This window comes from Cucumis melo, chromosome 8 (assembly GCF_025177605.1).
Source record: "Cucumis melo cultivar AY chromosome 8, USDA_Cmelo_AY_1.0, whole genome shotgun sequence".
Taxonomy (NCBI): Eukaryota; Viridiplantae; Streptophyta; class Magnoliopsida; order Cucurbitales; family Cucurbitaceae; genus Cucumis; species Cucumis melo.
The window spans coordinates 31907048-31933138 of record NC_066864.1 but is presented as its reverse complement, the minus strand read 5'-3'; the positions used below and the strand labels follow the sequence as shown (position 1 = coordinate 31933138).

Sequence of the window (26091 nt, the reverse complement as noted above, 5' to 3'; positions counted from 1 at the left end):
TATTATCCCATTGTTTTCTTTGCTGTTAGTGCGTAAAAGTTTTTACTTTCTTTTCTCTATGCGAGTATTATACGCTATGATATATTTTTCAAACATAATCGGATTGATCATCATTAGTTCGTTAATCAAATGACGGCTTTTGCAAATAAATTTTAATATGATATCTATGTGTTGTTACGAATGTACACCACAAGTAAACAACATCACACGTAATCATATGGGTCCACTTTTTAAAATTGCTATTGAACTAAAGTAAACATGACCTAATATCACTTTTATTCCACTATAACAAAAAATGGTGTAATCATAATGAGATTTCATTAACGGTCACCCTCAAATACAATATGCTTACTTACTTTTATCATTTCCTTTATACTTAGGGTCAATCAATGATGGTAACAATAATTGTTACACGACCTTCATAACTCATCCATTTTAACAATATCAATAACAATATTCTAAAATAAATTTTAACTGCAATAAAATGGAACTCCATATTTATTACAATTATGGAATGACCAATGGGATAAACATCGTTTAAGGAGAAATTAAATCTCAATTGGTTCTTTTAATTAGTATAACTACTACAGGGTGGGAAATCGGATCGAACCTTTGATCTATAGAAAAAAAAATTATGTGAATTATGATTTAGCTAAGTTGAGTTTAGAAAATCTCAAATTGTTATTATTCAAACGTTGCAGAGTTAATTTGTTATTTTGTATGTTGAGGATTAAATATTTTAAAAGTCAATGACTTTGAATTTGTCAACTTTGAGCATCTCAATATTGGTTGAATATGTTAAAGTTTAATTAGTTTAGGTATATGCTTTTGTTCCATAATTTTTCATAATATTTCTCATCTCTCCTTATTTGATTTTCCGTCCACATTTCACATGAAACAAATTTCTATGTTTCTGCCCTTTATTTTATTCTTCCTCTATGTACTTTTTTTTTATTCAAATGAAAAATCAATGAAATATAATCAACTTTTATTATTATTATTGGAAAATCTCTATTTAAATATATGGTTAATTTTCATTGAAAAAGGTGTATTTTAAATGAAAATTCTTAAATCCTAACAAAAACAAAATAATAGTCATATGCATATGGAATTAAAATATGTAATTAAGTAGAGTTAAATGATGAACTATGATTTCTGAAAATTTAAATGTAAACACTAGAACATTATTCGAATTCAGTAAAAAAAAAATTCAAATATACAAGAAAAGAAAATATCATTAAACAAGAAAAAAAACAACATTTAAATTTTGGGCATGTTAAAAGGTACTAGAAATAATGTAATACAATCTAGTTCGATCTATTGTAAAAATTATTCAAAAAAGAGAATGAAATTAGTTGTAAAATCTAGGGGATGCGATAATTTTATTGAGATTCTATTAGGTATGTCTACATTACTTTCGCTATTAGAACGAGATTGTAACGTAGCTACAATCCCTCGATTATTTTTTTTTTTTACTTTTCACCCTTGAAGAGAACATTTAGCCCCCTTTGTTTTCTTCATTTTTACTTTGACTCAAACATTATTTTTCTTATACCTCTTCGAGCTAAACCTTTAAAAATCCTTAAAAAAAGAAACTAATAATCGAGAGAAAGGAGATGAAATTAAAGATGGGATTGATACTATATACATCTCTTATTTGGTACAACTCTCAAAGTTTTGGCCGGAGAGTCGATTATTGTCATATATCGACTCTCTTTTAATTCATACACTTATTTTTTATTTTATATATTATTAAAATTAATCAATTTAAAAAATATTTTTAAATATAGCAAAATAAAAAAATAATTTAACAAAATATAATAAAATATGACAAATGAACCGGTAGATGATCGTAAATATTTTCAAAATTTATGTCCTTTAAAATAATTTTCCTTAATTTAATTTTTTTAAATACTAAATTTAAAAATAACATTGAATATTTTATTAATTAAAAAATCACAATGATATGAATTCATGTTCCATCAATTTCATTTTGCTCAAAACATTGAATTAGATTTATTTTTATAAATTAAATCTAAAGATCATTTATTCACTAACATTTTCATCCTGTCATTTTTTATTTCCACCAATCTATTATTCCCAACAATCTTATTCCCACAAAAACCATCCTTAATTTTGAGCATCTTTAGAACCTTAAACCAACAGCCCCTAAAATAACCTTTTTTTAATTATTTTTTTTCATTATTCATAGGAGCAGAGCATTTCAAAAAATGAGTTATTTACATTTGAAGTGACCAAAAAAAGAAGAGGAAAAGAAACCTTTGTTTCTTTTGCAATTAGTCGGTATGTTCCTACAAATTCTAAGAGGCTAGAAATGACATTTACAAATGTAAACTCGTTGTGATCAAGCTGCAAATGAATGCATATGCTTTTCCTTGTGGATTTCTTGTGAACTCCCACCTTGATTTGAAGAACTGGTTTCTTCATCATTTATCTGTCACAATTGTTCAAAACAAACCCAAAGGTTTCTTGTTAGAAATGTTGATCTTTAAATGAAAAACACTTCAAAAACTGCCTACAAGTGCCGCAGCTAATTTATCTAATAGACACAAAACATGTTAAGACTTCTACTCCTTCAATCTTCAATCAGATCGAATATTAGTCTCTCGCCTCCAGATTTATTGTTTTAAATAAAGTCGTAACTATTTAAACAAATGTAGTGTTTTTAACCCAAACAAGAAAGTGCCTTTCAGAAGTATATACAACAATTCATCTTAAACACTTACAACTTTCAGAATGCTCTGGAGTCGAAACTAGTTTGGTGTTTCTTTACTTGAGTAAACCCAAATAACAAAAATCCATAGTGTCCTTGGCACAATTCTAGAACATGCTAGTGCTACTAATTGAAAAATGTTTTTAGAAAGTTCCATGTAATATTATTTCACAGCGACGGATGCTTCTTTGGTGCTATTAAATGTTCCCAAAGTTCCATAAAAAATTTCCAATATGAAGCCAAACAACATTAAAATCTTAAGAAGTGCTAATCAATCAAAAAACACCACCATAATTTTGAGAGAAGTGCACCTACTTGTAACACATTGAAAAAAAAAAAAAAACAATCCTAAAATGGAAGGGTCCTCTGCCTATCTTTTGCTGGTTTATTTTCTTATAGTTTTATATGAAGGAACGGAAAACATGGATAAATAAGTATAGGGTAAGTTACCTTGAATTTGTTGAAGTTTGCCACCAATCTCATATACTGACGGCGAGCCTCTGGAGAACGAGCCATGGACTTGACTCTGGATAGAGCCTTTTCAACATCAGCATATTTAAGTTGGCGGCCGATTCGTAGAAACTCATATTCATCACTTTTATCCATCTTTGGATGTGGGGTAACAACTTCCCCCATCGCCCCTTCGGCCTTGAACCCTCGCAAACCAACTCTTTTCCGCCTCCAGCGTAGAATTGCCTTTTCTACAATACTGACAGACCAAATGACCTTTCTATACTCTTTGCGAACTTGATGTCCTCTCACATGAGCCTGAATGCAACATTTGAAGCCTAAGTTTAAGATCTTAGATCTTAAGAAAATAAATAGAAATTGTATTCTACTACAAAGAAGAAAACAAACACAAGGGGGGCTATGTATCTCCCACAGTAGCCTAATTCCCCCATAATTTGCCTATCCCCCAACTTATACCCACTCCGCCAGGCAATCTACCTACCTAACTACAAATATACCCTACTAATACACCACCACTAATATTCCTAAGGTAACCTGTAGCAGCATAATCTAATGAACGAAGAAACACAAATTTCGAGCACAAGTACCTGGATTTTTACAATTCGGTTTCTTATCTTCAAAAATTCTCTTCTTCCCTTCCAGCCACGATAATTTTGTTGTATTCTCACAGCTGCAACGTGTAAATAATCCTCATAGTGAATTTTTTCAGCCTTATTTAAAATGCCAAGTGCTACCAAGTCAGGCGAATCTTCATGTATCATCCCCTTGTCACTTCCCATTAACTGTTTATGACGAAACGAACGGGCACGAAAAGCAGCATGGATTAAGGCAGCAGCGTTAACAGACTTTCTGACAGCAGCGAGAGAGCCCTTGAGTGAAAGTAGTTCATCCTCTGCCAATTGTGATGGTACAACATCTACAGTCTCAATAGCCTCATCAATGTTAGCATTTTCTTTGATGTTATCCTTAAAATTTTCACCATCAGTCAAAGTACACGAATGTGCTTTAAGATCAGCTTCAGCTAAATATCCAGCAATACCCTTATGCCCTCTACTTGATGCCAAATCAGCGGCAGTTTGTCCTCTTGGAAATCCTGAAGTTGGGTCGTCCACGGCACCTGGAGAAACGCCTAAGCTAACCAGTGTAGTGACAGTCTCTTCCCTGGGGACCACAGGACAAAATAACAGTTATAAAGATTGTTGAAAGATCTTTCAAGGTCTACATTTCAAAAGAAAAATGGAACTGAAATTCCCAAGGACAACTCCTTAAAAACCTGAAAAGAAAGAGATAAAGAATACAACTAATACTTAAAATCCAAGACATAAACCTAACCTCCCAAAGTAAGACGCCCAGTGAAGAGCTGTCCTTCCATTTGAATCTCTGAAGTTTGGACTGAGCCCAGAAGCAATTATAGATCCTATGGCCCACGCATAGCCAAGAGCAGCTGCCAAATGTATGACACCTAGGCCCTCATCATCTAAAACATGTGTTCCCATAGTTCCATCGTGAACCTTGTATGCCAGCCACTTGCATAGTTTGTCCTCCAGCAAACTTTGGATCATATAATCCCTATGGTTCATCCCATCACTTTTTAATGAACCTTCTGTCATTGTCCATTTTGCAACATCACTTCTGGATGAATTTATCAAACCTATGATTTGGCATTTCTCACATTTTTCAATAGAGCATTTCAACAAATTTTCCTCCGAACCTAAATTCAATAATCTTATCAGACGCATTTGAAACCATAATTCATCTTCTGGTGCACACTTGGTAGCATTAGGTACTGAAAGGGTTGGTGGCTTCTCACGATATTCAAACTCTCTCACCTCACTGCAGGCTAGTCTATTGCAGCATGTCACGTAGAATGGAATACGCCCTGGAGCATGCAAAGGAGGAGTTCGGCATCGAAGTACATTGTTTGTCAGAACTTCTGCAGAAACCTCAACTTCACCAAACATGCATCCCCACTGAGTTTCTACAGGAAGTTTGTTGCTGCCCAAGAACGAGCCAACTACTAGGACCTTCATGTATAAAGAAAAAAAAAGGTCAAACACCCAGCCTGATGAACCTAAGGGGCAAAAACATGTCATACAATAGTCAATACCTTTGTTACATTTCCAGAATATGTCCAATCTGGGGAAAAATCAAAAATACTGAATAACTGTTCTTGGGAAAGAGAAGGCTCAAGTGAATTTACATCCAGCTGCATGTGATGTGACAAACTGGAATCTTCCTTTTCATCATTTCCAGCATCCAGTCCACACCAATAACTACGCGAGTCCAAAGTCATCAAAGAATCATTACAATCTCTTCCAATTTCCTTATCCATCCATCTGCCAAAACTGTCAAGTTTTCTGAGTTCTCCAAGACCTTCAAGGTCCAAATTATCATGGGTCGTCTTTTCTATCTGGACACAAGAATTATCTACCACATGAAAATCAAGACACATACTACAGTGTCGGTGCTTTAACAATATAAAAACAATTTAACAGAGTTTTGAAAAGGAAGCACCATCATTGGATTGATTGTTTCGAAATAGCTCACATGAAGGCCTCTGCCTGTTGTTCTGATTCGAGGATTTCTGGGGGGTTTTCTCCTCAATATATTAATTTGAATTCGGCGCATCTATTTCTTCTTAGTTCTATTTTCAGTGTTGCATTTGGAATTTTTGGTTGCAGTTCCCCTTTTGTCTTCTCTTTCTTCTGTCTTATAGGTCTAAATTTTTTAGGCCGTCAATTTTTGTTGTATTTATTATTTTTGCTTCATCAATGAAAATATCCATTTCCTTCTAACTAAACTAATTTAGTTTATTAAGAAAAAGAAAACAGTAAGAAACTAAAAAAGTACAGCAAGGTTTCTACATGGTAAATACCTATTAGACAACATACAACGGATTGATGCTGACAGCAACTGGATATGATGAAATTATAACTTCGTTTTACAAGAACTTAATATAGAAATAGAAATAACAATAAAGTATGTGCATGAGTGCACATGTTGTAGGCAAAGAATGTACCGCATAAATTCAGGTTCACGTGTTCTAATGATATTATATGTCATTTCACAAATCCAAATCACAAAAGGAGTGTCGACCAAAAACTCCAATTAAATTACCTGAACAAATCTCTGAGAGACTGCTTTCACAGCAGGTACTTTAGAATCAGCAATCAAGCCACTTTCACTATTTACCATATTTTCTACTAAGCCACTAGAATCAAATCTAGCATCTGTTGGCTTGTGTGTAATGGAATCAGTTGTGGCAGATTGAATAATCACGATTTCTTGTCCACACAAATCAGATGATCCTGCACCATCTCAACCGAAGAACGAAAAATAAACCAATAAGACAACTTGACATAAACCAAAAAGATGACTATTTGAACTCCCTAGGATAAAACTGTTAAGTATCGAACAATTGTTCGTACAATGTCCCAAAAAGTACCAATGCAGTTTCATAGGTTCTTATCAATAAACGATCATTTTTTAAGAATCTCATCACAATTACGAGATGAAGATTTGCTTGAATCTAGGACCATTTCAAGGCCACAATGCAACAGACCAAAAGGGAGCGAGGGCAGCTCAAGTGCAACATCTTTCCAAGGATTCCAGTGTGTGCCTTTAATCCCCTTCCCAACCCAATTGAATGGATGGTATCATGCTTACTCACAATGATCCCATGTGACGAGGGCAAAACACCAAAGCCACTTATCTAACAGGGCTTTGTTTCGAAGCCTTAAATTACCCATCTCCAACCCACCCTGATCCACAGGGCGCCCAACAACTACCCAACTAACCAGATGAGAACCCTTTCCTTCATCCCCTTCCCACAGAAAATCCCTCATGCACTTCTCACGGCTTTGCCAACTGAGTTGGGGGCTCTAAACAGGGAAAAATAGTACACAGGAATTCCACTCAGCACAAATTTGATCAAAGTTAGTCTACCAGCCTTGGAAATAAAACCTTTTTTCCAAGAGGAACAGCACTCGGGTTTTTTTACAAACCTTCTCATAAATGGACATGGGACAAGGCAACTTCATCATAACCAAGCCTAAGAGGCTCAATGATCTTCCCCTCCAACCCCTTAAGATGAATCGACTAAAGACATTCACAACAATTCAAACAACAAGGAAGATAGAGGGTCCCTTTTGTCTTAGGCCACTAGAAGCCTGAACTGATCCCTTAGGGGTTCAGTTAATTAGGATAGAGTAGTTCAAATTTATAACAAAATCCCACATCCACATTCCCATTTCTTACACTAGTGGCACGGATTGAAGAAGGAAAATATCATTAAGTACTGCAATAATAAAGAATGGTTCTCAAAAAGCTCAAACAACTGTAGAGACGAAATCCAAGAAATCTTATATTATGTGGTGTTTGGGTGTGATTTTAAAATTGTTAAAATCAATCTATAACATATTTTTAATGATTTAAAAGAAAATTTAATGGTAATAAAATAAATTGATTTTCCATGATCAAAGCCATGTTTCAAAGTCATTTTGAATATTATAAAAGTGATTTGAACACTTCCAAAACTCCTCTCAAGCATCCCCCCTAGTCCACTGGCTCCAATTTTCAAGGTAAGAAATGGCCAGAGGCATATAATTTTGTTTTTGATAATCCAAGTTGAAGAACGAAAATGCAGCATTTTAGTCTTACCTGAAACATCACCTTTAGGGAAAGATGCAGGTGGGATGCTGGATTTAAACACTTGATGCACATGAGAAGTGACTCTCGACTTATTCCTACCGCTGGAATCCATGCCCCCATTTCCTGAGGGCACTGTTTGACTAAGATTAAATGGACATGAAGCATGAACTGAGCCAACGAGTGAGGAATCCATGCCCCCATTTCCTGAGGGCACTGTTTGACTAAGATTAAATGGACATGAAGCATGAACTGAGCCAACGAGTGACGGCTCCTGCAAGAAAAAAGGTGTTGAAACACCTTGACAACCTTCAGCCTGTAACCCTGGATCAACTGACACGCGAGACATGCCAGACTTGCATCCCTACATCCCAGGAAGAGGTCAATACAACACCCAAAAAAAGAAAAGAAAAGAAAAGGAGCAAGAAAATTAAAAGGCCAATGCACAGTGGAAAAGTGTAAAATTTACAACTCTAGAATTTAATACATTTGCTTGTTTGATAACTCAATCAGACTTCAGCTATATGAATTTTAGGACACGGTAGGTTTCAGTCTTCAAATACCCAGCGCAATAGCATTTCAAAATAAGCCGAAGAAAGAATAGGGGAAATAGCGGTTGTCAGAAAATGTGCTTTCCATGAGTTACGAGCAAAATCAAAAAGGATAAATTTGAAAACCCTTACAAGATGCAGTGAAGTACAAAGGGGTGGGGAAAATTAGAATAACATAATACCTCCTTTACTTCTCTGTAATGCACAAGGACAATATGCTCTAATTGCCTGAAAACAGTAAAAAGTGACGATAAAGAAGACAAAAAAAATGTGACTGAGACTATTAATTAATTAAAAACAGGAATTTCTTCAACAGGATCTAAAATATGACCAGAAGTCAGAACCTAATAACATGCACAAGCAAATCTTTACGTAAGAGCAAGTCCTTCTAATCATGAAATAGTTCTATAACTACCTAAAATTATATATAACCAGGAAAGAGAGATGGAGAAGCAGAAAAACTTACCCATCAAGCATCCAATAACTTCTTCGCTGGAAGTTCTCATTGTCCTCACCATGTGCATAGTAACAATGCAGAACATCCACGCTTCCAGCCTATGAAAACAGGGAAACAATCAATTCACGAGATGAAACATTCTAAGCAACTTCTGTCCAAAAGGAGGAAAGAGGGGGTGGAAAGTGTACACTAAAAAACTATTATGCACCATATAGATGAACTGGCATGACTTAGCTACAAACATTTAAGCAAACTGCAAAATGACAGAACTAGCACAATAAAAAATTATAAAACAAAGAGGGAAGATAACTTTCAAATGACCTGGAAGATAACTTTCAAATGACCTAGACTCTTCTCTATGAAAGAAAACTAAACACCTAACCAAAATAAAATATCGTGATTGAAGCCTTATCCACACATTCTGATGCTGGACCTTGTTCCTTTATAAGGTTATGTTTGTTGTCTATCCATGGTTTTAGGTATTTGGTTTAAAAGAACAAGAGGCTTCTCAAAAATAAAAACGTTCCTTGGGAAGAAAGCTTGGTTTTGATAAGGACTTATGCAGCTTCATGCAGTGCTATCATAAAGCTTTGCGCTATCGGGTTCCTTCTTGTTGGGTAACCTCTTGTAATTTGTTCCATTTTGAATGCAATTTTTTATTTCAAATTTGGGGTTTAGAAGTACTTTCTTATTTTGGTTTCGGAGTGCTTAGAATTCATCTTCCCAATTGTCAATGAGGAGTTCTCATTCCTATAAAAGTAACAAAAACAACAACAATAATAATACTTAAATGTTTAAAAGTACAAATCGAGTACCTCCAGCTTCTACAAATCGAGAAAACAGAATTGTGTAGACATGTTTGCCTTCGTATAATCTTTTGGGGATACTTATAATCGAATACAGCAGTGTAGACATGGATATATGGAAATCAATCTAACAATGGTCGTGGCCTGCTAACTCTACTTGTTCAAGTGCTCCCCATCACTCATGACCAAAGGGGAAAAAGTTAACTTACTACCAACAGATTGAACAGCACACCTTCAGCTTTTCATGAGCTTCTTTGACAGTTTTTCCATCTTTCTTCTTCCTCCATCTATGACCATCTTTACGAAAATATCTAAGTGCTTTGCGGTCAAAAAGGAACAAGGATCCAGCTGTAAGTGAAGAGTGTAACTATGTTACTTTGCACAGGAGCAGAAAATCTCGAAAAATAGCTGGGAGAAATAATACTTCAATAGAATAAGCAGCCTCTCATCTAAGCAATATTCGAGCAAGCAGTATTGAAGTAAACACAATCCTTACAAGAAATGTTTTTCTTTCAAAAGATAACAAAAAGGCAAGGAGATTGACAACAAGGCTCTGCTTCTGCAAGCACATTACTAATATTGTGAATACTATTTCGTTTGCACATGGTTTCAACAGTGTTCCTACTGATTCATAAGAAATTCAGACCCAGCATCATAGCAAGACATGATCAGATTGCAACAACTTGGAAAAGAAAAAAACTAAAAGAACTTGAAGCACACCAAAAGTGCATTAGTATTAATTCAATTCAAGGGCTAGCATTTCCATACAACATTGTCTACCTATATCAAAATAGAGCAGCTATATAGGAATAAACAACTGAGGAACATCAAAGTAATAACCTGGAGGCTGAACTGGAGGATCTGGTGCTAATTGAAACTTTTTGTAGTTTCGAAGAATTTCACATATTTCAGCTGGCCGAAGCCATCGCTTCTGTGCTTCTTGTAGTATTTGTACTAAATCTGTCAGAATTTTAAAATAGGGACCGATGTTCAAAATTAAAAAATAAATAATAAATAAATAAATTGGCCCAGGCACAACCAAAAGAAGATAAAATCACTTAAATTTTAAAATAAGAACACAGAAATTTCAAGCATCTGAGGAAGTAATTGACTCAGCTAAGTTTCATTGTTTCATTTGAGTGTCTATTGAATCATTGATGAATCCTTTTGTACTCGTGCTTTCTTAAAAATAAACAACAATCGAGAGGTTTCTTTTCAACAAACTCAAACAAAGAGTACAATATTCTCTTTGCTAGCTAAGATAAATAAGCAAATACATACAGAATGCTGAACACTCGTCAACCGAAAGATCAAAATGGAAAAAACTCAAATAAATAAATAAACATACACACACACTCATTCGGTTAATAAACTTCAAACGAAATGCCCAAATACTTTACATTTTGATTAAAGGAAGTAAAAAGACTACGAAAGATACGCATGCAGCACATAATCAAAACAGAACACAAAAATTAAGACGTCAAACAAATGGATGAACAGAAAAAGATCATGATCAAGAAGTTGGCATCCATCACAAGACACATATAACAAACAACGAGAATGAAGCCAACAAGCCAACCTAATTGCTGAATAGGAACATATCTCCTGTTGTCAGCCATCAAACAAACAATTTCTCATCACCATCAACCAACGGTTACAATCAAAATCTCCTGAAACGACCCTGCACAGAAAAACGCCACAACAAGAAAAACAAAGAAATTAATAGAATGCATGAGAAGGGGGGGAAGAAGACGGGAAGAAGATTTAACCCTAAGAAGCTCAATGATTCTGAGATGGGGTTGAGTTGGAATGCAACAGGACGATGAAAAATGGGAGAAAAACGAAAATAAAGAAGAAAGATAGGATTTTTGTGATAGAGACGATGAATTCAACGAGTTTGGGCATTCATTCACACGAATGGGGTTTGGGTTACGGATTCCATCAAAATTTTGGATTCAGGTGGAATTTGAAATGATCAACATATTACTCGCTCCTCCCTGAAAACCATGCTGACGAACGCGCGTTCCCGTTCTTCAGAATGACTTGGCGAGGTTGTCAGGCAAAGATTTATTTATTTATTTATTTACTTTGACTTTCTACGGGCATTACCTTATATAGAAATGTAAAGATATTTTTTAAAAAAATGTTCTAACTTTTTTAAATATTATAAATTTGTTTACAAGTCCAAATTACATAATTATCCAAATTCCAAATTCCAAATTCCTTATCTTTATCTAATCTTTTCTTTTTTGCCCCAATATTTATACTGTTGTTGGGAGAATATTGGGTGTTTGTATTGGAGCCTCACCACTAGAAGCTATTTCATTTTTATTTCAATAGGCCTTGGCAATTCCATTAAAGTGGTAGAACTTAAAACACCTCTTTTACTCCAAACTATAGATCATGTACCGCAAATATGATCAAGTTTTTTCCCTTCCAATTTTGATTGGCTTTCTCGAGAACTTTCAAATTTTTTAACACATGCTTTTTCACTTTTAATTCCAAACAATCTGTGATTCAGTTTTTTATCTCTTTCTTCAATGCTAGGCTTCTCAATTTCTTTTTCTAACCCTCGTCATCGAAAGAGATGAGGATGTGGGAAGATGAAGAGGGAGGAAAGAAAATAAAAGAGAGGCTGGAGAACCCATAAATATATCGGTAAATAAAAATTAATTTAATTAAAAGCTAATTACAATCACTAAGAAATCACAAATTGAGTAATTGATCAAAATAAAAGTTTATGATTTTAATTGAAACAAAATTTTCCTTTAATCAAATATAGGATTATCTTAGTTACCATAACATACCTCCCTTCTATGAATTTGAGAATTTTTATATATACAAATGTATGCTATCCATCCTAATTGTAAAGATCATATATGGCAGACGTTGATAGGATGGATGATTTTAGATAACTTGGAGTGTGTTTGCCTTCTAGTTGTAGTATGGTCTATGGGCCTTTATGACATATTTCTAGTTGAAGTATGGTCAAAGTATTTAAGGCGCATGCTATTTATATGGACCTTTATGACATATTTCTAGTCGTAGTATGATCAAATATTTTGGAACTCGTGCTATTTGTACAAGCCTTGTTGAAGACCTAACACTAGGATTTTTCTTTAGTGACAAGTCTAAAGGCTCGACACATGAGGTTAAAGATCAATAACAACAACAATCAATCTAAACGCTATACAAGGATTTCAAAATGGCAAAAAAAAGAAAAAAAACACAACCCACTAAAAATTTAATTTGAGAAAAGAATGCATTTCTGCACCAGAAACAATATCACCTAATGTAGAACAATCTGACAGTGAAAAACTTGACCTTTCCAAAACCTACTATTTCCAAAGTTCAGCCTATAGAGAGTTTCAAGTCTGTTAATAAGATTATAAGTAAAAGTCTCAAATTTTTCGTACTTCTAGATTCTGACCACGACAACGAAGTATTGAGAAAGTTCCACATTTTTCAATCTCCAAACATGTAAACCATGCTCACATATAGGTTATTTCACCCCTAAGGATTTAAGCAAAAGATTGAATAATTCAAACCTAATTCTCATCCACTTTTCCCCTATCTCAGTGAAAAAAAACCCAGGATCCACTATTTTAAAAAATTGTTCAAAACAAATCGATTGTCTAGTTTCTTTGGGAGCCGGAGCAGAACACAAATACTCAAATGTCATTACGAATTAAGATATGAGGCTTGGTCAATAACAATCTGTTTCTTGTAATTATGTATTGTAACTATTTCTTCTTTCTTCCACAATTGCCTTTTGAAGGTCCTGCACTTGATGATGATGCAGGCTCCTGCTTCTTTGTCCTTTCAAGATGTCTAGGAACAAGTTCTGCTATACGAAGCATCAGTTGTTTTCCTGCAATATAGCCAAATACATCATATCTAAAATTGAAATCACGAGGTTATTTCCACTGATAATAAGAATAAACTTTCAATTTGGTGTATGGTTTTAGTGGTTTAGAAAATGTGAAACGGTGAAATGACTTAATAGACACTAAGACTAAAAGTCTATTTAGGGACCTATTATACATAAAATTTAAAGTTCAAGGACTTACTAAATAAAAAATTGAAAGTTTAAGAGCTAATTAAACATTTTTTAGAGTTCAAAGACCAAATAGACACAAGTCCAAAGGTTTACTGTTTGAACTCCTAAATTAACAGAACTTTTGCAAAAACGGATTTTTTTGGAAGAAGGTTGGACAACTGTAGTATCTGCTAGAAAGATACACCATCCTAACTACTTGAACAGGTGTAATGGTGGGGATTAGTTGGTTGGTTAGTCAAGCAGTTTAAGATATAGTTTTAGAGAATCCCCCAGCCAAAATTCAGTACTATAAAGTCAGTCGATTTGATCTGCTGAAAGGTAGCATGGAAAGGCTCAAAATCAAAAGGGGCAATATAAAGAGAAAAAGGGTGTGAATTTGTTTCGTTCCTAAAGAGAGCTGCTTTGTTACCACTTTGGATTTGAAATGTGCTTCAAACAAAATTCTCAATTTCATTATATGCTCCTAAAAGACGTAAGGGTGTCTCGATCAAACTGGAGGAGGGGTTCTCCTATTCATAAGTGAGATGGATACAGAAAGGAACTACTTAGAAGCAATTCTTTTTGCTTAATAAGTAAATATATGTTTGATTAACAGTTCTTTATATTCTTGCTAATGAAAAGTAGACAACTACTTCAATATTATTGGGTGAAGGATTCAGAGAGCTTCCCTGATTTTTGGCTAGTTTCCACTATCTCTTTATGGATTAATTCCATGTTAATAAATCTAATTGATGTAAAAACCACGTAGTTAATGTATTTCATGCGTGCAAAAATTCAATAGTCTATATTCTATGGGATAGGATACTACACTATTAGACTGAAACTTCAGTTATAAATAGAAGTCTTTTTCCAAGGGATGAAAAGGTCCCAAAGAGACAACCAGACGCCTCACTGGAAGTAATAGCTGGATTAGGCAGAGTTCCATCCTCTTTCTTCAGGAGAACCCTCACTCTCCCTCATGCCTCTTTGCATGAAATCACGAGGATAAGCTTTATCAATTTGCGGGAATGCTGTTAATATAAATTAACACATTCTATCAATTATCATAGGTTCATATAAACTCAATGTAGTGCAGCGAACTTCGACCAAACAGGCAGCAGGGGGAACAAAAATTAATATGAAGGGGAGATCTTTATCAATGACAAAGCCAGATCATTGCTAGAAAACCTCAATAGCAAAAGGCAGTTTGAGATGACCGCAGCAATCCCCAATCTCGACACACGTAGGATTCTCGCATGCTTTCTAACACCTATACGTCTTCCTTAAGCAATCATCTTCTTTGAATTAATATAGATGGGATACAGTGCTACCCATCTCTTTATGTTGGGAATTTCTCCATCCATGTTCCAACCAAATTCCTACGATACCACATGAAAGATACCTATCACAAATCATATTCAATCATATATAGGGAGAAAAATAAATATATTCTTCAGACATTCATAAAGCTGTTCTCTCGCGTCTTGACAAGAAACTGTCCAACGAATTTCAGTTTTTGTTTATCTGACTACCACATAGCACATGCACACTCAAATTGGGCCATTACGAATTGAAACTTCAGTGAGATTTCCAGCTTTGAGCATTAAATATCAGAACTATTGGGTCATAATACAGATTCAACTGAGGTATAATTGACACGGGTAGAAAGCAGAAACACATGGAAAAAGAGAGAAAATGTGCAACCCAGTATCATAAACCCAAATTTGTTGTCCCTTTAGAGACATTAGATAAAATTGGAACGATAAAGAAAACATAGCATTGCAACTGCACAAAGATGACACACATATACCGAGAAATAATCCAAATAAAAAGAAATTAACCAAATTTATTATCAATTGTTTATTATTTAAGGAAATCTCTTTTACTTATTATTTGTTTGGTAAGAAACAAAACTTGTTAAGAGTCTCTTCTACTTATTATATACCTAAGTGTGCAGATATCCATTTTGCAAAAGTAGTTATAACCCCTTAACATCCCTAACTGAAGGATTCTTATACCAATTCACCATGGTTCTTGTATAATTACTGGTAACGTTGGTCGTTCATTTTTTTAAAAAATTCAATCCTAACACTGCTTCGTATACAACACCTAGAACCACATTAATTAGTTTTGATCACTTGTTTGAATGATAAAATTGTTCAATGGGATATTTGGTACAAGAACTCAAGTAAAATTGGTCTAACAACCCCTCAGCTAAGAATGTAAAATACTTAATTCTGTCTACAACATGTGACTACTAACTAAAATCTCATAATGATATCAATTACACACTTTAAACAAACACAAACATCGGAATAATCCTAAAAGAAAAATATTTAAAATTTAAAAATTCGTCAAACAGATCAAAGCACGAACTTAAGATTTGCATGCCTCACACAATGAAAAACAGCTGAGACCTTGACTATCAGAGAATCTGAAACCGGATGTCGGAGAGACGAGACGATGGAGATGGAAGACTTAGAATAGTAAGATGAAGGTGGGGTTGAACTGTGAACCTGTAAGTAATAAATTTGACAAGTCCGAGTTGATTGCCAACAAAAACCACAACTCAACCGAATCCTTTCATTAGTTTACGATAACCAACCCTTGTTTCGAGAAAGGTTATTATAACCTTGTTTTAGGGTTATCATATTTTTTTTTGTCATATTTGTTTTCCTCCTCGATCAAAATCTAAACGAAAATATATTGTTAACCGATTATTTTTGTATTTTCAATTGTGGATCTTGGACCTTTTTTCTGTTTTTAAAATTATTTTAAATATTTGATGTATCATACTATATTTGGTTGAATTTGTTTTTTTTATTGTTAGTTTCGTTTCTTCTTCATTTGAGATACTTCCCCCAAAATATTTTGCTGTCTTTCATCTGATGTAAACGCAAGCGACCAAATTGATGAAAGCAGGATGCCGTTCTTTCATTTAGTTCAAATGTTGGGCTAAAGTTTGGTGTTTAATGTTAAAAAAGAGGGGAAAAACCCTCATGAATTGTCCCTTTTTCTTAGTATTTAAATTTGTACATTTTCAAATTACATTTTAATCTTTTTATAAAACATTCACTCTGAACCCCAGCTTCTCACTGTTCCTCGTCGGGTTCTCATCTCAAGCCTCACCGTCACTCCTTTTCTGGCAACGACGCCAGCCATTCGTCGTTCAATTGGGTTCGTGTTCGTCCCAGTTTAGGGGGTTTCGAGAAGAAGAAGGTAAATCTGCTTCTTCTTGTTTATGAGTTAATGTTTGTGGGAAAGGTTATTAAGAAGAAGAATAAAAAGGAAATAGTTTTTTGTTTGTGGGTTTTGTGATTTGTGATTTTATTGTTTGTGGAGAAAATTGAAGAAGAGGAAGAAGTAGAAAGATTGTTGATTTTTCGATCCTGGTCGGATTTCAATACCACCGTCCCCACTCAAGTTGACCCCATAAAACTATTTGTTTCTGGGGTTTGATTTGCATCTGTATACTCTTGTCTTAACTGGAATTGGAATCCACTGGGTGATTAAACTTCAACATTGCGATATGCTGGAATTTCATATCCTTGATTCTTGATTAGAAACTTTGAAAAATTCACTTGCAGTTTTGTATGTTCGTATCTGATGCTCCCCTCTCAATGAACTGTATGTTTCCATTGATGCTTGATTAGATTATTCTTTTGCTTTTAATATTAGTTGGTCTGTTATTGTTCAAGACTTGGAGAAGACGTTTGTGAGCAATTTTTCTACATAAAAGCGAGATAAGATAAATATTGTAGTTTTTAGTTTGTTTCTTTGTTTCTTTGTTTAGGTTGATAAAAATGTTACATGAAGGTCAAATCTCAAAAGAAGAACAGCCACTTGCGAGTCCATCAAGTAGCAATAGCAATAACAACCTTGATGGTGGTGGTGTTCGGGTTACTTGCTTCAGTGAAGCCATAAATGATGTTCCCATCCATTTTCAGATCATATGTCTCTCCAAACAGGTTTTCCATGGCTTTCCTAAACCTTCCTTTGTTAGAATCAGTGTGTTAAATATTTCAAAGCTTAGTTTATTGATATTCTTTTCTGTCTTCTTTGTTTGTTTTTATTTTTAATGTGTAGATATATATATGGATTGGTTGCAATTCTGCAAAATTTGGAAATTTGTATGCAGCTGCCCCCACACGGCCGGTAAGTTGAGCCCTTCTTCACTATTTTCTGAAGAAGAAACAATGATCGACTGTTTATCTTGGAAGCACTTTAAAGTTTAACTAGTGGGTATAATCGGCTAAAAATGCTTTCAACCATTCCAAAAGCTAAATCTTTTTGTTAATTTATGTATTTTCTGTTTCACTTTTGGTGTGCCTAGGTGCTAGGCGCAGATGCCTCGCCTTGAACCCGCACTTTGTTTTTTCCTTGGGCCATATGCTTAAGCCCCAAAAACCTGGTGCATCATATTGCGCCTTGAACGTTAAAAACCATGCACGTTCCTTAACTTTTCCTTTGCCAATTCTTCAATTTTATCAATGCATAATCCTGGCACATGGTCATTAATATTTTGCCACTGAAATTTTGCAGAACAATACAGTGAGTGTTACTTCCCTACTCGGGGGTTCATCTGATAATACAGGATCTAGCATGGCACGTCGGCTAGGTAACATGTGAATCTAGTTTTGACCTCTGAATATTCAAGATGTCATGTCTTCTCTTAATCCTACTACGCTTGTTTCCTCTTTTCGTAGTGTTAAAAACCGGTCTAAATATCATCTTGGCTAGCAATATTCCGAAAAACAGCCCCATGATCGAGGTTTGATTACCCTCCTCTTGTTTATATTGTTTTGTTTTTTCTTAGAGACGAATTAGGCATGAGATAATTGGCTTATGAAAGAACCATGCCAGGAATTTTTTGTTTGATTGATAATCACTCGATCTTTTTTTATCAGTATGTTGGGTTTGTTATCTGCTTCATAAAACGTTTCAAAAATCTGAGTCAACTTTGACTAACTGAAAAGAAAATAGTTTACTAAAACTTGAGCTTTGTTTTATAAATTCTATACAAATTCTTACGGCTTAAATTTTAAATTTTAAATAAATGAGAACTAAAGGGTAAAAACTAAAGGGTTATGAAGTAAAGTTTAATCATTATCACACTTTCAAGTTTTGGATTCCTACTTAGCTGTTATTTTTGTTTGATCATTTTAGGTAGCTGCTGAAAAGGTATTAGTGCAAAAGCTGGTCACTTTAGGGTACATAAGGCCTAAATCAGAAGGTCCATCTAGATAATTGGTACTCATGATTAGTCTTCTTTACAAGATCCAGAGAAGCATTTCTTACTCTGGTTGCTGGCTGCTTTCTTCTTTGCAACCTTGTAACTGAAACTTCAGGCTTGAATGCTAGGACTTTGGAGGACGATATATCCGAACATACCGCCTATCAAGGCACTCGATGGGGTTCTATTTTACTTCGATCTTGCTTAGATATTGATTAAGAACATTATCCATTTTTTTGTTATAATATTGGATAAATGGATAGCTAACTACAAAATGGTGTAAATACGTTGTAATTTGTTTAATTTCCCATTAGCAGATTGTTTATCTCTTCCCTGTTATCATCTTGTTTGGTTGTCCATTTTCATTAGCTTCGTTTTCAGGAATGAAACAAATATTTATTTGATTCATTTTCATTGGCCTTCCTCATTAGATTTTGTTAACTATATATTTATCAATCTCACTCAAACTTATGTAGGATGTGAGATTAAGTTATTTGTCCCCTCATATAATTGAGCATTTTTGTCATCAAAGACTTGAAATTACCTAAGGAGGCTACCATGAAATAATTACTTGTTGTGGGAGCAAGTTCTTTTATTAGTGTTCATATCATAAAGAGATCAAGCTTCTAAGCAAATGTTCTTCTCAATATACAAATGTATGACTCCCCAAGACCTTTAATTGTATCTATATTATTTCCTACAAATCGACTGGTTCAAATTCTCCTATTTTTAATTGTGTGCTAAAAAAACTTTCCCTCCATCCTTTTTCATCCATGGATGCATAACATATATAGAGTGCACTTTTACATGTGTATAAAGAATGTCATGTGGTGATCGAGTTACCAAATTTAATTAAATCATCTTTTTATCTATCTTCTCGTTGTGTGGCTTTTTGGAGTATGGTCGATTAGTTTTTAGTAGAGTTGGTTGGGAGTAAAATTTTGTCTATTGGTAATGAAATAAAAGTTGTTTCGTGGCTTGTTTTTTTGGACGATGGTTGGTTAGTTTTTAGTAGAGTTACTTAAGAGTAAAATTCTTTCTATTGGTAATAGGATAGAAGTTCTTTTGAATGAAGACATGACATGAGTTCTTTTCAATATTTTTCTAGAAATAATTCGTTTCATCCGCACATTCTCCTTGAAAACAATAGTAACAAAAGGGGAGATGAAAGTGTTATGATGTATTTGTATTTTGAGCAAATTGTTGGTTTCTCAATTTTGTTTACTAAAGGGGTTTGGGTGGTAACCAGCCTCAAATAAACAATTTTTATGGTCATTGTTAGACCTGTTAAGTGACTCATTTGATTGTGCTATTGATATTGAAACAAAAATGCATTAGTCTGAGGTTGGTACAACCACATGAACCATCCTTTTAAAGAATTCCTTGCATGAATCAACTAACACGATTGCACTTTTCACCTTACACTCGTGTCGAGCATCAGAAGATTACCTATCATGCCATAATCATCAACATGACAACATCATTTAGAGATTCACCAACAATGTACGACTACAAAGAGCACTCTATGCACGAGAAAAAGGGATCGAGGCTTCACTTCTTTACCAATCATTAGAGAAGAAGAAAAGTTATTCTCTTTACTGGATGACAAGACGATGTATGACCACCAAACACACGATTGTCCAATTAAAAAACAACAAAAGATCTTACTCTACTTAGTCATTTCAATTTCAACAATTACACGATGAAAAATTGAACTTTTGATATCTAAAGTTATAAAAATGGTTACATTTATTTAGACGAGGTGTATCTATATTCCAAAAATCAAATTGGTGAAACTCAAATTCACATGTGGATAATGTATGAAAGGTTCATTTTAGCAAAAGGAAGAAGAAGGGAAAGGAAGCCTTTATAGAAGCGTCACCTCCCGTGAAAGGGAGTTGGAAGCATAACAGCCTCTGTATTGTGTTCTGTTCTGTATCTTCGAAATCTAGAAGCCATTAATGCACTCTTCACACCGTACGGTTCCACCAGTTCTTCACAACAGACGATTTTGACTCCTTCTCACTCTTCTCATTTCTGTTTCTCCATTTCCCCCTTCAACCCATTTCTCTACAACCCTCCATTTCCCCTCTCTGCATCGTCTTCTTTCTCACTGCCAAGTTGGTTGTTTTGCTACTGCTTTGCACTTTTCTTCCTTCAGATTCCCGCCAACGTCTCGATCCCTTTGTTCTGGTAACACCCTTTTCTTCCGTCTTTCGTCTTTCGTCTTTCATCGCATTCTGCTGTGTGGTTGTCATTGAATTTCTGTCACTTGTTTTTGCTGCATTCTTTCAGATCTACCCTTACGTGGGTTTTGTTTTTTGTTTCCCAATTGGTTCACTTTTGCATCACATATGAGTTATAACCCGACTCTAGTTCTTGTACATGATTCGTTCTTATTTTCCTGGTTGGTTTGATTTTGGCAAATCGTGTTGCTTCTTATCTCTTACTTCCTTTTCGATGGTTACAATGTAGTATCTGTGTTTTTCTTGTTGGGAGAGACAAACTGGGTATTCTTCTTTGACTCCGGGCTTTGTTTTCAGGTGCTGTCCTGCATGGATATACGTATACAGTATAGTAGACACTGTACCTGTCGGTTTAACCAATAAATAAACCTTATTGTATAGCGTAGAAGACGAAATCCGATTGCAGGGTTTAGATAGAAGATGCCTCTATCTTCAGATCATAGACAGGGGTGACGAAAAAGTTAGTTATAGAGGCGGAACTCACCTGTTAGATCAGCCAGCGGAATTTGTTTTTGGCCAAAATGATCAACAGACAATTTGTGCTGACTTACCTGTATCTTTTCATCTACATTTTGCTATCATCTGGAGTTATATTATACAACAAGGTATTTCAACATTTTTTTTTCCTTATTGATCAGATTTGAAATTTGTTCCAGTTTTCATTATCTCGTCTCTGTTACTGGTACAAGTAGTAATCGTTAGTTTAACTATTTCACGATCTGAATTTAAGGTGTAAGTATGCTCACTGCTTAGTTGTTGGCTGTCTGCTAATGTTTAATTCTCATGTGATGCTTATTTCTACTTGTTTTTCTAATATTGCAGTGGGTGCTCTCCCCAAAATACTTCAATTTTCCTTTGCCTATTACACTTACAATGATTCATATGGGGTTTTCGGGCGCTGTTGCATTCTTCCTTGTTCGTGTGTTCAAGGTACGATTTTATAACACAATATATGAGATTTAGAGACTTCAATTTACTTTTTAAATTCTATGTCAAACTGGATTCCCTTGGTAAAGAGTCATAAGTTGGTGTTAGTAACTGCCATTGTTGTCTTCCACTTCCCTATTGGTATCCTCTTTTTAGCATACATGCAGAAAAAGGATTAGGAAGTTCTGCACAATTTTCAACCTGTGACCGCTAGTAATTGTTTCCAACAGGCAACAATGCTTCAATCAAAAGTTCTTGTGTGTTTTGGATATTCCACTTCATCCATGTTCTCGTCTCTCAGTTAATCTACCTTTCCAAATTTGGGTAGCTAGAGTAATTAATGTTGATTCCAAATCTGCAGGTTGTATCTCCAGTCAAAATGACTTTTGAAATGTAAGTGCTCTGAGAAATGAAAAGCTGAGGTATAATTGGTTTTTGCAGACTCTTTTGTGTGTAATATTTATCTCTTTCTAATGTGTAATGTCTTTCTTATTGGACAGATATGCAACGTGTGTCATCCCAATTAGTGCATTTTTTGCATCAAGTCTTTGGTAAGTAAGGTTGTAAAATTGGTCCTCTTGTAATAGTACTTGAAAGAGTTCCCATATAGGAGGGATGGACATCGTTTTTAGGTTTTGTAAGTGACATTTTTTCTTATGCGTTGGTTTCATGAATTATAATGTTCTTAGTTTCTAACTGGCTTTAATAGGTAAAGGTGTTAAAAAGGGTCATGATTTTCATACTATTTTTACATGATTGTTTGAGGACCTGTGTGTACGTTCACATTGGTTTCGGTATTACTAACCGTTGATATTTCAGGTTTGGTAACACTGCCTACTTACACATATCTGTGGCCTTCATTCAGATGCTTAAGGCTTTAAGTATGCAGGCTTGACTTCATTCTTTTTGCACTTCTAGAGTGAGACTTCTTATAAATGTAAATTAATTAGATTTAAATTTGATTTTTCAGTGCCAGTAGCCACATTTTTAATGGCTGTTGTGTGTGGTACGGACAAGTTAAGGTGTGACGTTTTCTTGAACATGTTGTTGGTCAGTGTTGGGGTTGTCATTTCCTCATATGGTGAGATCCATTTTAACGTAGTAGGCACAGTTTACCAGGTCACGGGTATCTTTGCAGAAGCCCTCAGGCTGGTCTTGACGCAGGTCCTTCTACAAAAGAAGGGCTTAACTCTAAATCCTATCACCAGCTTATATTACATTGCTCCATGCAGGTAGAGTGTAGTTCGATGCTTCTCGACTCGAAGTAGTCAAGTAACTTTGTCAATGGATTATTAAGATTTCATTTTGAAGTAGCAATAATCTTTCACTGTAAATCAACGTATATGTGACAAAAGCTAGATTCTAATTTAATGGGGGTCAATTGAATTAGCTGCTCACTTTTTGTTTTTGATTCATGCAGTTTTGTTTTCCTGTTTGTTCCTTGGTACTTGTTGGAGAAGCCAGACATGCAAGTTACTCAAATTCAGTTCAACTTCTGGATCTTTTTTTCGAATGCACTGTGTGCCTTGGCATTGAACTTCTCTATTTTCTTAGTAATTGGAAGAACTGGAGCCGTTACTATTCGAGTTGCTGGTGTTCTCAAGGACTGGATACTAATAGCCCTCTCAACTGTTATATTTCCTGAATCTACGATAACAGGGTTGAATATCATTGGCTATGCAATCGGTAATCCTTTCTAGGGGAGATTTTTCCCATTATGATCTACTAATTTAATTTGATCTTCAATTTACCAATCCTTTTCTCCATGCAGCATTGTGTGGCGTCCTCATGTATAATTACATAAAGGTCAAAGATGTTCGTGCATCTCAATTGTCTTCTGAAAGCATTACAGACAGAATTGCAAAGGTTGGGGATCTGAATTATTCATATCTCATGGCAGTTTTAATAATATATCTCAAAGGCAGTTTTAATAGTTTGAAGTAGTTCCTTCTCCACTTGATGCAATGTCTCATAGGCTTTATGTGGTGCTAAAAGTGACAATCTTTTTTAGGTGGGAAACAATTAGTTCAAATACAAGTTAGGAGAAATGAGGAGGTAAGAAATCAACCAGTTGAAGAAATTTGATAAATGCCTCTCACATTTTCCCCAACTCTAAGCATCAGCCAGCCCCCTAGATTTCTTTCCATTTAAAATTCCCAAATTATAATCACAACAGCTGGCTCCACAAGCTTCTGGTTTTCATTTGAAGGGGTATCCACCAGCTCCATGTACAGTCAAGTATATTTCGACGTTTAGGACTCAATGGCTTAGAAGTACAACCTATAGAACAGATCTTTTTGAAGTGAGGTGTTATTCCTCTTTTGGTACTGAGCTCAAGGAAATCCCTCTGAACCTTTTATGCCTTGGTAGTTTAAGTGCTGGAATAAAAAGATGGCTTTGATTATCCCAGTTTGTCTTACTTGGCCAAGTAACAAAGGAAAATGGCTGTATAAGTATGGGTTATTGAAATGAATCAGTCGAATAAATTCCACCTAAAACTAGAGTCCTTCAGAAAGATCAACTTTTTTCTATCCCTGAGAGCTGAGAGTTACGTCTCGATAACTTACAGCTGTGACCCTGAAAATTTGAAAATGTTCTATCCTTCTTGAGAACTCATTGAAACCACAATATTTCTCTCGGGTATATAGAGGGCTACTTTCCTCCATTTCCCACAATAATTTGGGTCAGTAGATCTATGGATGCAACCAATAAAACTAAAACTGTTAGACCAGAACGATCTGCAAACTTATCAATCTGATTTCATTCGCTAAAGGCTAATAAACCTCAAAGTCCTTGTTGAGGTTGATGATCTCAGGGCTCGGTGTGGGAACAAATGCTGAGTACTGTAACTTTACTTGCTTTCCTTTTTCATCTGCTGTCTAATGACTAATCAGCAGTTTGTTGTCTTGACCAATCTTCCAGTATTTTTCTAACTGGAGCTTTGATGCCTATTACAGGACTGGAAGTTAGAGAAGAAGTCGACGGATATATTCACGTCAAATAGCAATGATGGAAATGGTGGAAATGGTTCATCCGATATCAATGTCGACGAAGAGGCACCTTTACTGCCATCAAGGTTGTCACATATTGGTCGCATGCAGGTTGGTAACCACAATCAGTAGTGATATATAAATATGAATATGAATGAATGGGAAGGAAAAAGAAAGATGAGAGGAAATATTCAATGGAAGTTGTTTTGTGAGGTTTAGAAGGCAATTATGGATTCATTTGATTTTGTGGCAATGTCTTCTACATGGAATTGAGAATATTGGATTGGGACTAGGAGCCTTGTCAATGGCATGCTAACAATGGTCTTGATTGGATGTAATATTTTAGAATAATTCTTTTGATCAAGTCATGTAATTGTATTCTTTGGATGAGCCAGAAGCTTTAGGGACGGAAAGTAAAATTTGCAGTCTTTGATCCATGAATGTTGCTATATAGTGAAATGTTATATATATACATATGTTGTTTTCTATTTTTATTCCTTTTTATTTATTTTATGTTCTTAAGAAAGAAGATGAGAAATGTACTAGAATTTTCCAGTCGTTTTTTTTGAGACATGAATTTTCTGATCATTGATTTGTTTACTAGAAGATTGTTTTAGAAATTATATATAGTTTTCAAATTTTGGTTAAGATTTTCTTGAAAGCGAAGAGAAGGAAAAAAAAAAAAAAAAAAAAAGAAGAGGCAGCAATTAAAGTTCATATCTATAATCGAAAGTCGTTAAATTTACTATTTTGATCTTTAATTTTTTTTTGAGTAAATTAAATATTTTAAGGAAAACTTTCCTAAATATAACAAACTATTGAAATATTTGTCGGTGTAATAAAATCTATAAATTTAGCGATTCTTTAAATATTTCAGATTTGCTTTTTCATCTTTTTCTCTTTATTTTTTTTATCATCTTCCCATGTACTCTTCATGTGATTTCTTCCATTTTTTTTTGTTTTTAGATTTGGGTAACTAAATCTTTTTTT

At 34.7% G+C, this 26091-nt stretch overlaps 3 protein-coding genes, 1 non-coding gene and 1 pseudogene across 15 annotated transcripts; 3 read left to right on the top strand and 2 right to left on the bottom strand.

Moving 5' to 3' along the window:
* Positions 1–2175: 2175 nt before the first annotated feature.
* LOC103490866 (calmodulin-binding transcription activator 3-like) lies at positions 2176–11731 on the bottom strand. 7 transcript variants are annotated; one of them, XM_008450591.3, is made up of 13 exons: positions 11436–11731; positions 11246–11347; positions 10507–10626; positions 9899–10014; positions 8870–8958; positions 8586–8631; positions 7865–8216; positions 6323–6522; positions 5313–5615; positions 4538–5229; positions 3793–4366; positions 3185–3502; positions 2176–2455 (listed from the first exon to the last, which is right to left on the bottom strand). In XM_008450591.3, exons 2-13 carry the CDS (start codon positions 11283–11285, stop codon positions 2366–2368), a joined length of 2940 nt encoding a protein of 979 aa, XP_008448813.2. In that variant the 5' UTR covers positions 11286–11347; positions 11436–11731; the 3' UTR covers positions 2176–2365. The 7 variants fall into 7 exon arrangements, with proteins under 7 accessions (XP_008448813.2, XP_008448822.2, XP_050945270.1 ...); XM_008450600.3 differs by having other exon boundaries at positions 6323–6513; XM_051089313.1 differs by having other exon boundaries at positions 11654–11719.
* A 1531-nt stretch (positions 11732–13262) lies between these two features.
* On the bottom strand, positions 13263–15081 carry LOC107990957 (signal recognition particle 19 kDa protein-like; annotated as a pseudogene).
* A 353-nt stretch (positions 15082–15434) lies between these two features.
* LOC127150783 (U6 spliceosomal RNA) lies at positions 15435–15536 on the top strand. The gene has a single exon (XR_007823364.1). It is a non-coding gene; the product is annotated as a U6 spliceosomal RNA (small nuclear RNA).
* A 513-nt stretch (positions 15537–16049) lies between these two features.
* On the top strand, positions 16050–19263 carry LOC103490859 (uncharacterized). Of its 4 annotated transcripts, XM_051089311.1 has the most exons (8): positions 16061–16223; positions 16794–16924; positions 17499–17673; positions 17792–17860; positions 18039–18151; positions 18248–18323; positions 18412–18476; positions 18872–19263. In XM_051089311.1, the coding sequence occupies exons 3-8, from the start codon at positions 17658–17660 to the stop codon at positions 18950–18952; spliced, it is 420 nt and encodes a 139-aa protein (XP_050945268.1). In that variant the 5' UTR covers positions 16061–16223; positions 16794–16924; positions 17499–17657; the 3' UTR covers positions 18953–19263. The 4 variants fall into 4 exon arrangements, with proteins under 4 accessions (XP_050945266.1, XP_050945268.1, XP_050945267.1 ...); XM_051089309.1 differs by lacking the exon at positions 18039–18151 and having other exon boundaries at positions 16050–16202; XM_051089310.1 differs by lacking the exon at positions 18039–18151 and having other exon boundaries at positions 16064–16223.
* A 1409-nt stretch (positions 19264–20672) lies between these two features.
* LOC103491849 (probable sugar phosphate/phosphate translocator At3g17430) lies at positions 20673–25589 on the top strand. Of its 3 annotated transcripts, XM_051089308.1 has the most exons (11): positions 20774–21131; positions 21482–21789; positions 22007–22114; positions 22473–22504; positions 22612–22662; positions 22931–22992; positions 23082–23343; positions 23532–23797; positions 23883–23977; positions 24123–24166; positions 25069–25217. In XM_051089308.1, the coding sequence occupies exons 2-10, from the start codon at positions 21706–21708 to the stop codon at positions 24135–24137; spliced, it is 975 nt and encodes a 324-aa protein (XP_050945265.1). In that variant the 5' UTR covers positions 20774–21131; positions 21482–21705; the 3' UTR covers positions 24138–24166; positions 25069–25217. The 3 variants fall into 3 exon arrangements, with proteins under 3 accessions (XP_050945263.1, XP_050945265.1, XP_050945264.1); XM_051089306.1 differs by lacking the exon at positions 24123–24166 and having other exon boundaries at positions 20673–21131; positions 25069–25589; XM_051089307.1 differs by lacking the exon at positions 24123–24166 and having other exon boundaries at positions 20779–21131; positions 21482–21848; positions 22003–22114; positions 25069–25589.
* The last annotated feature ends 502 nt before the right edge of the window (positions 25590–26091 follow it).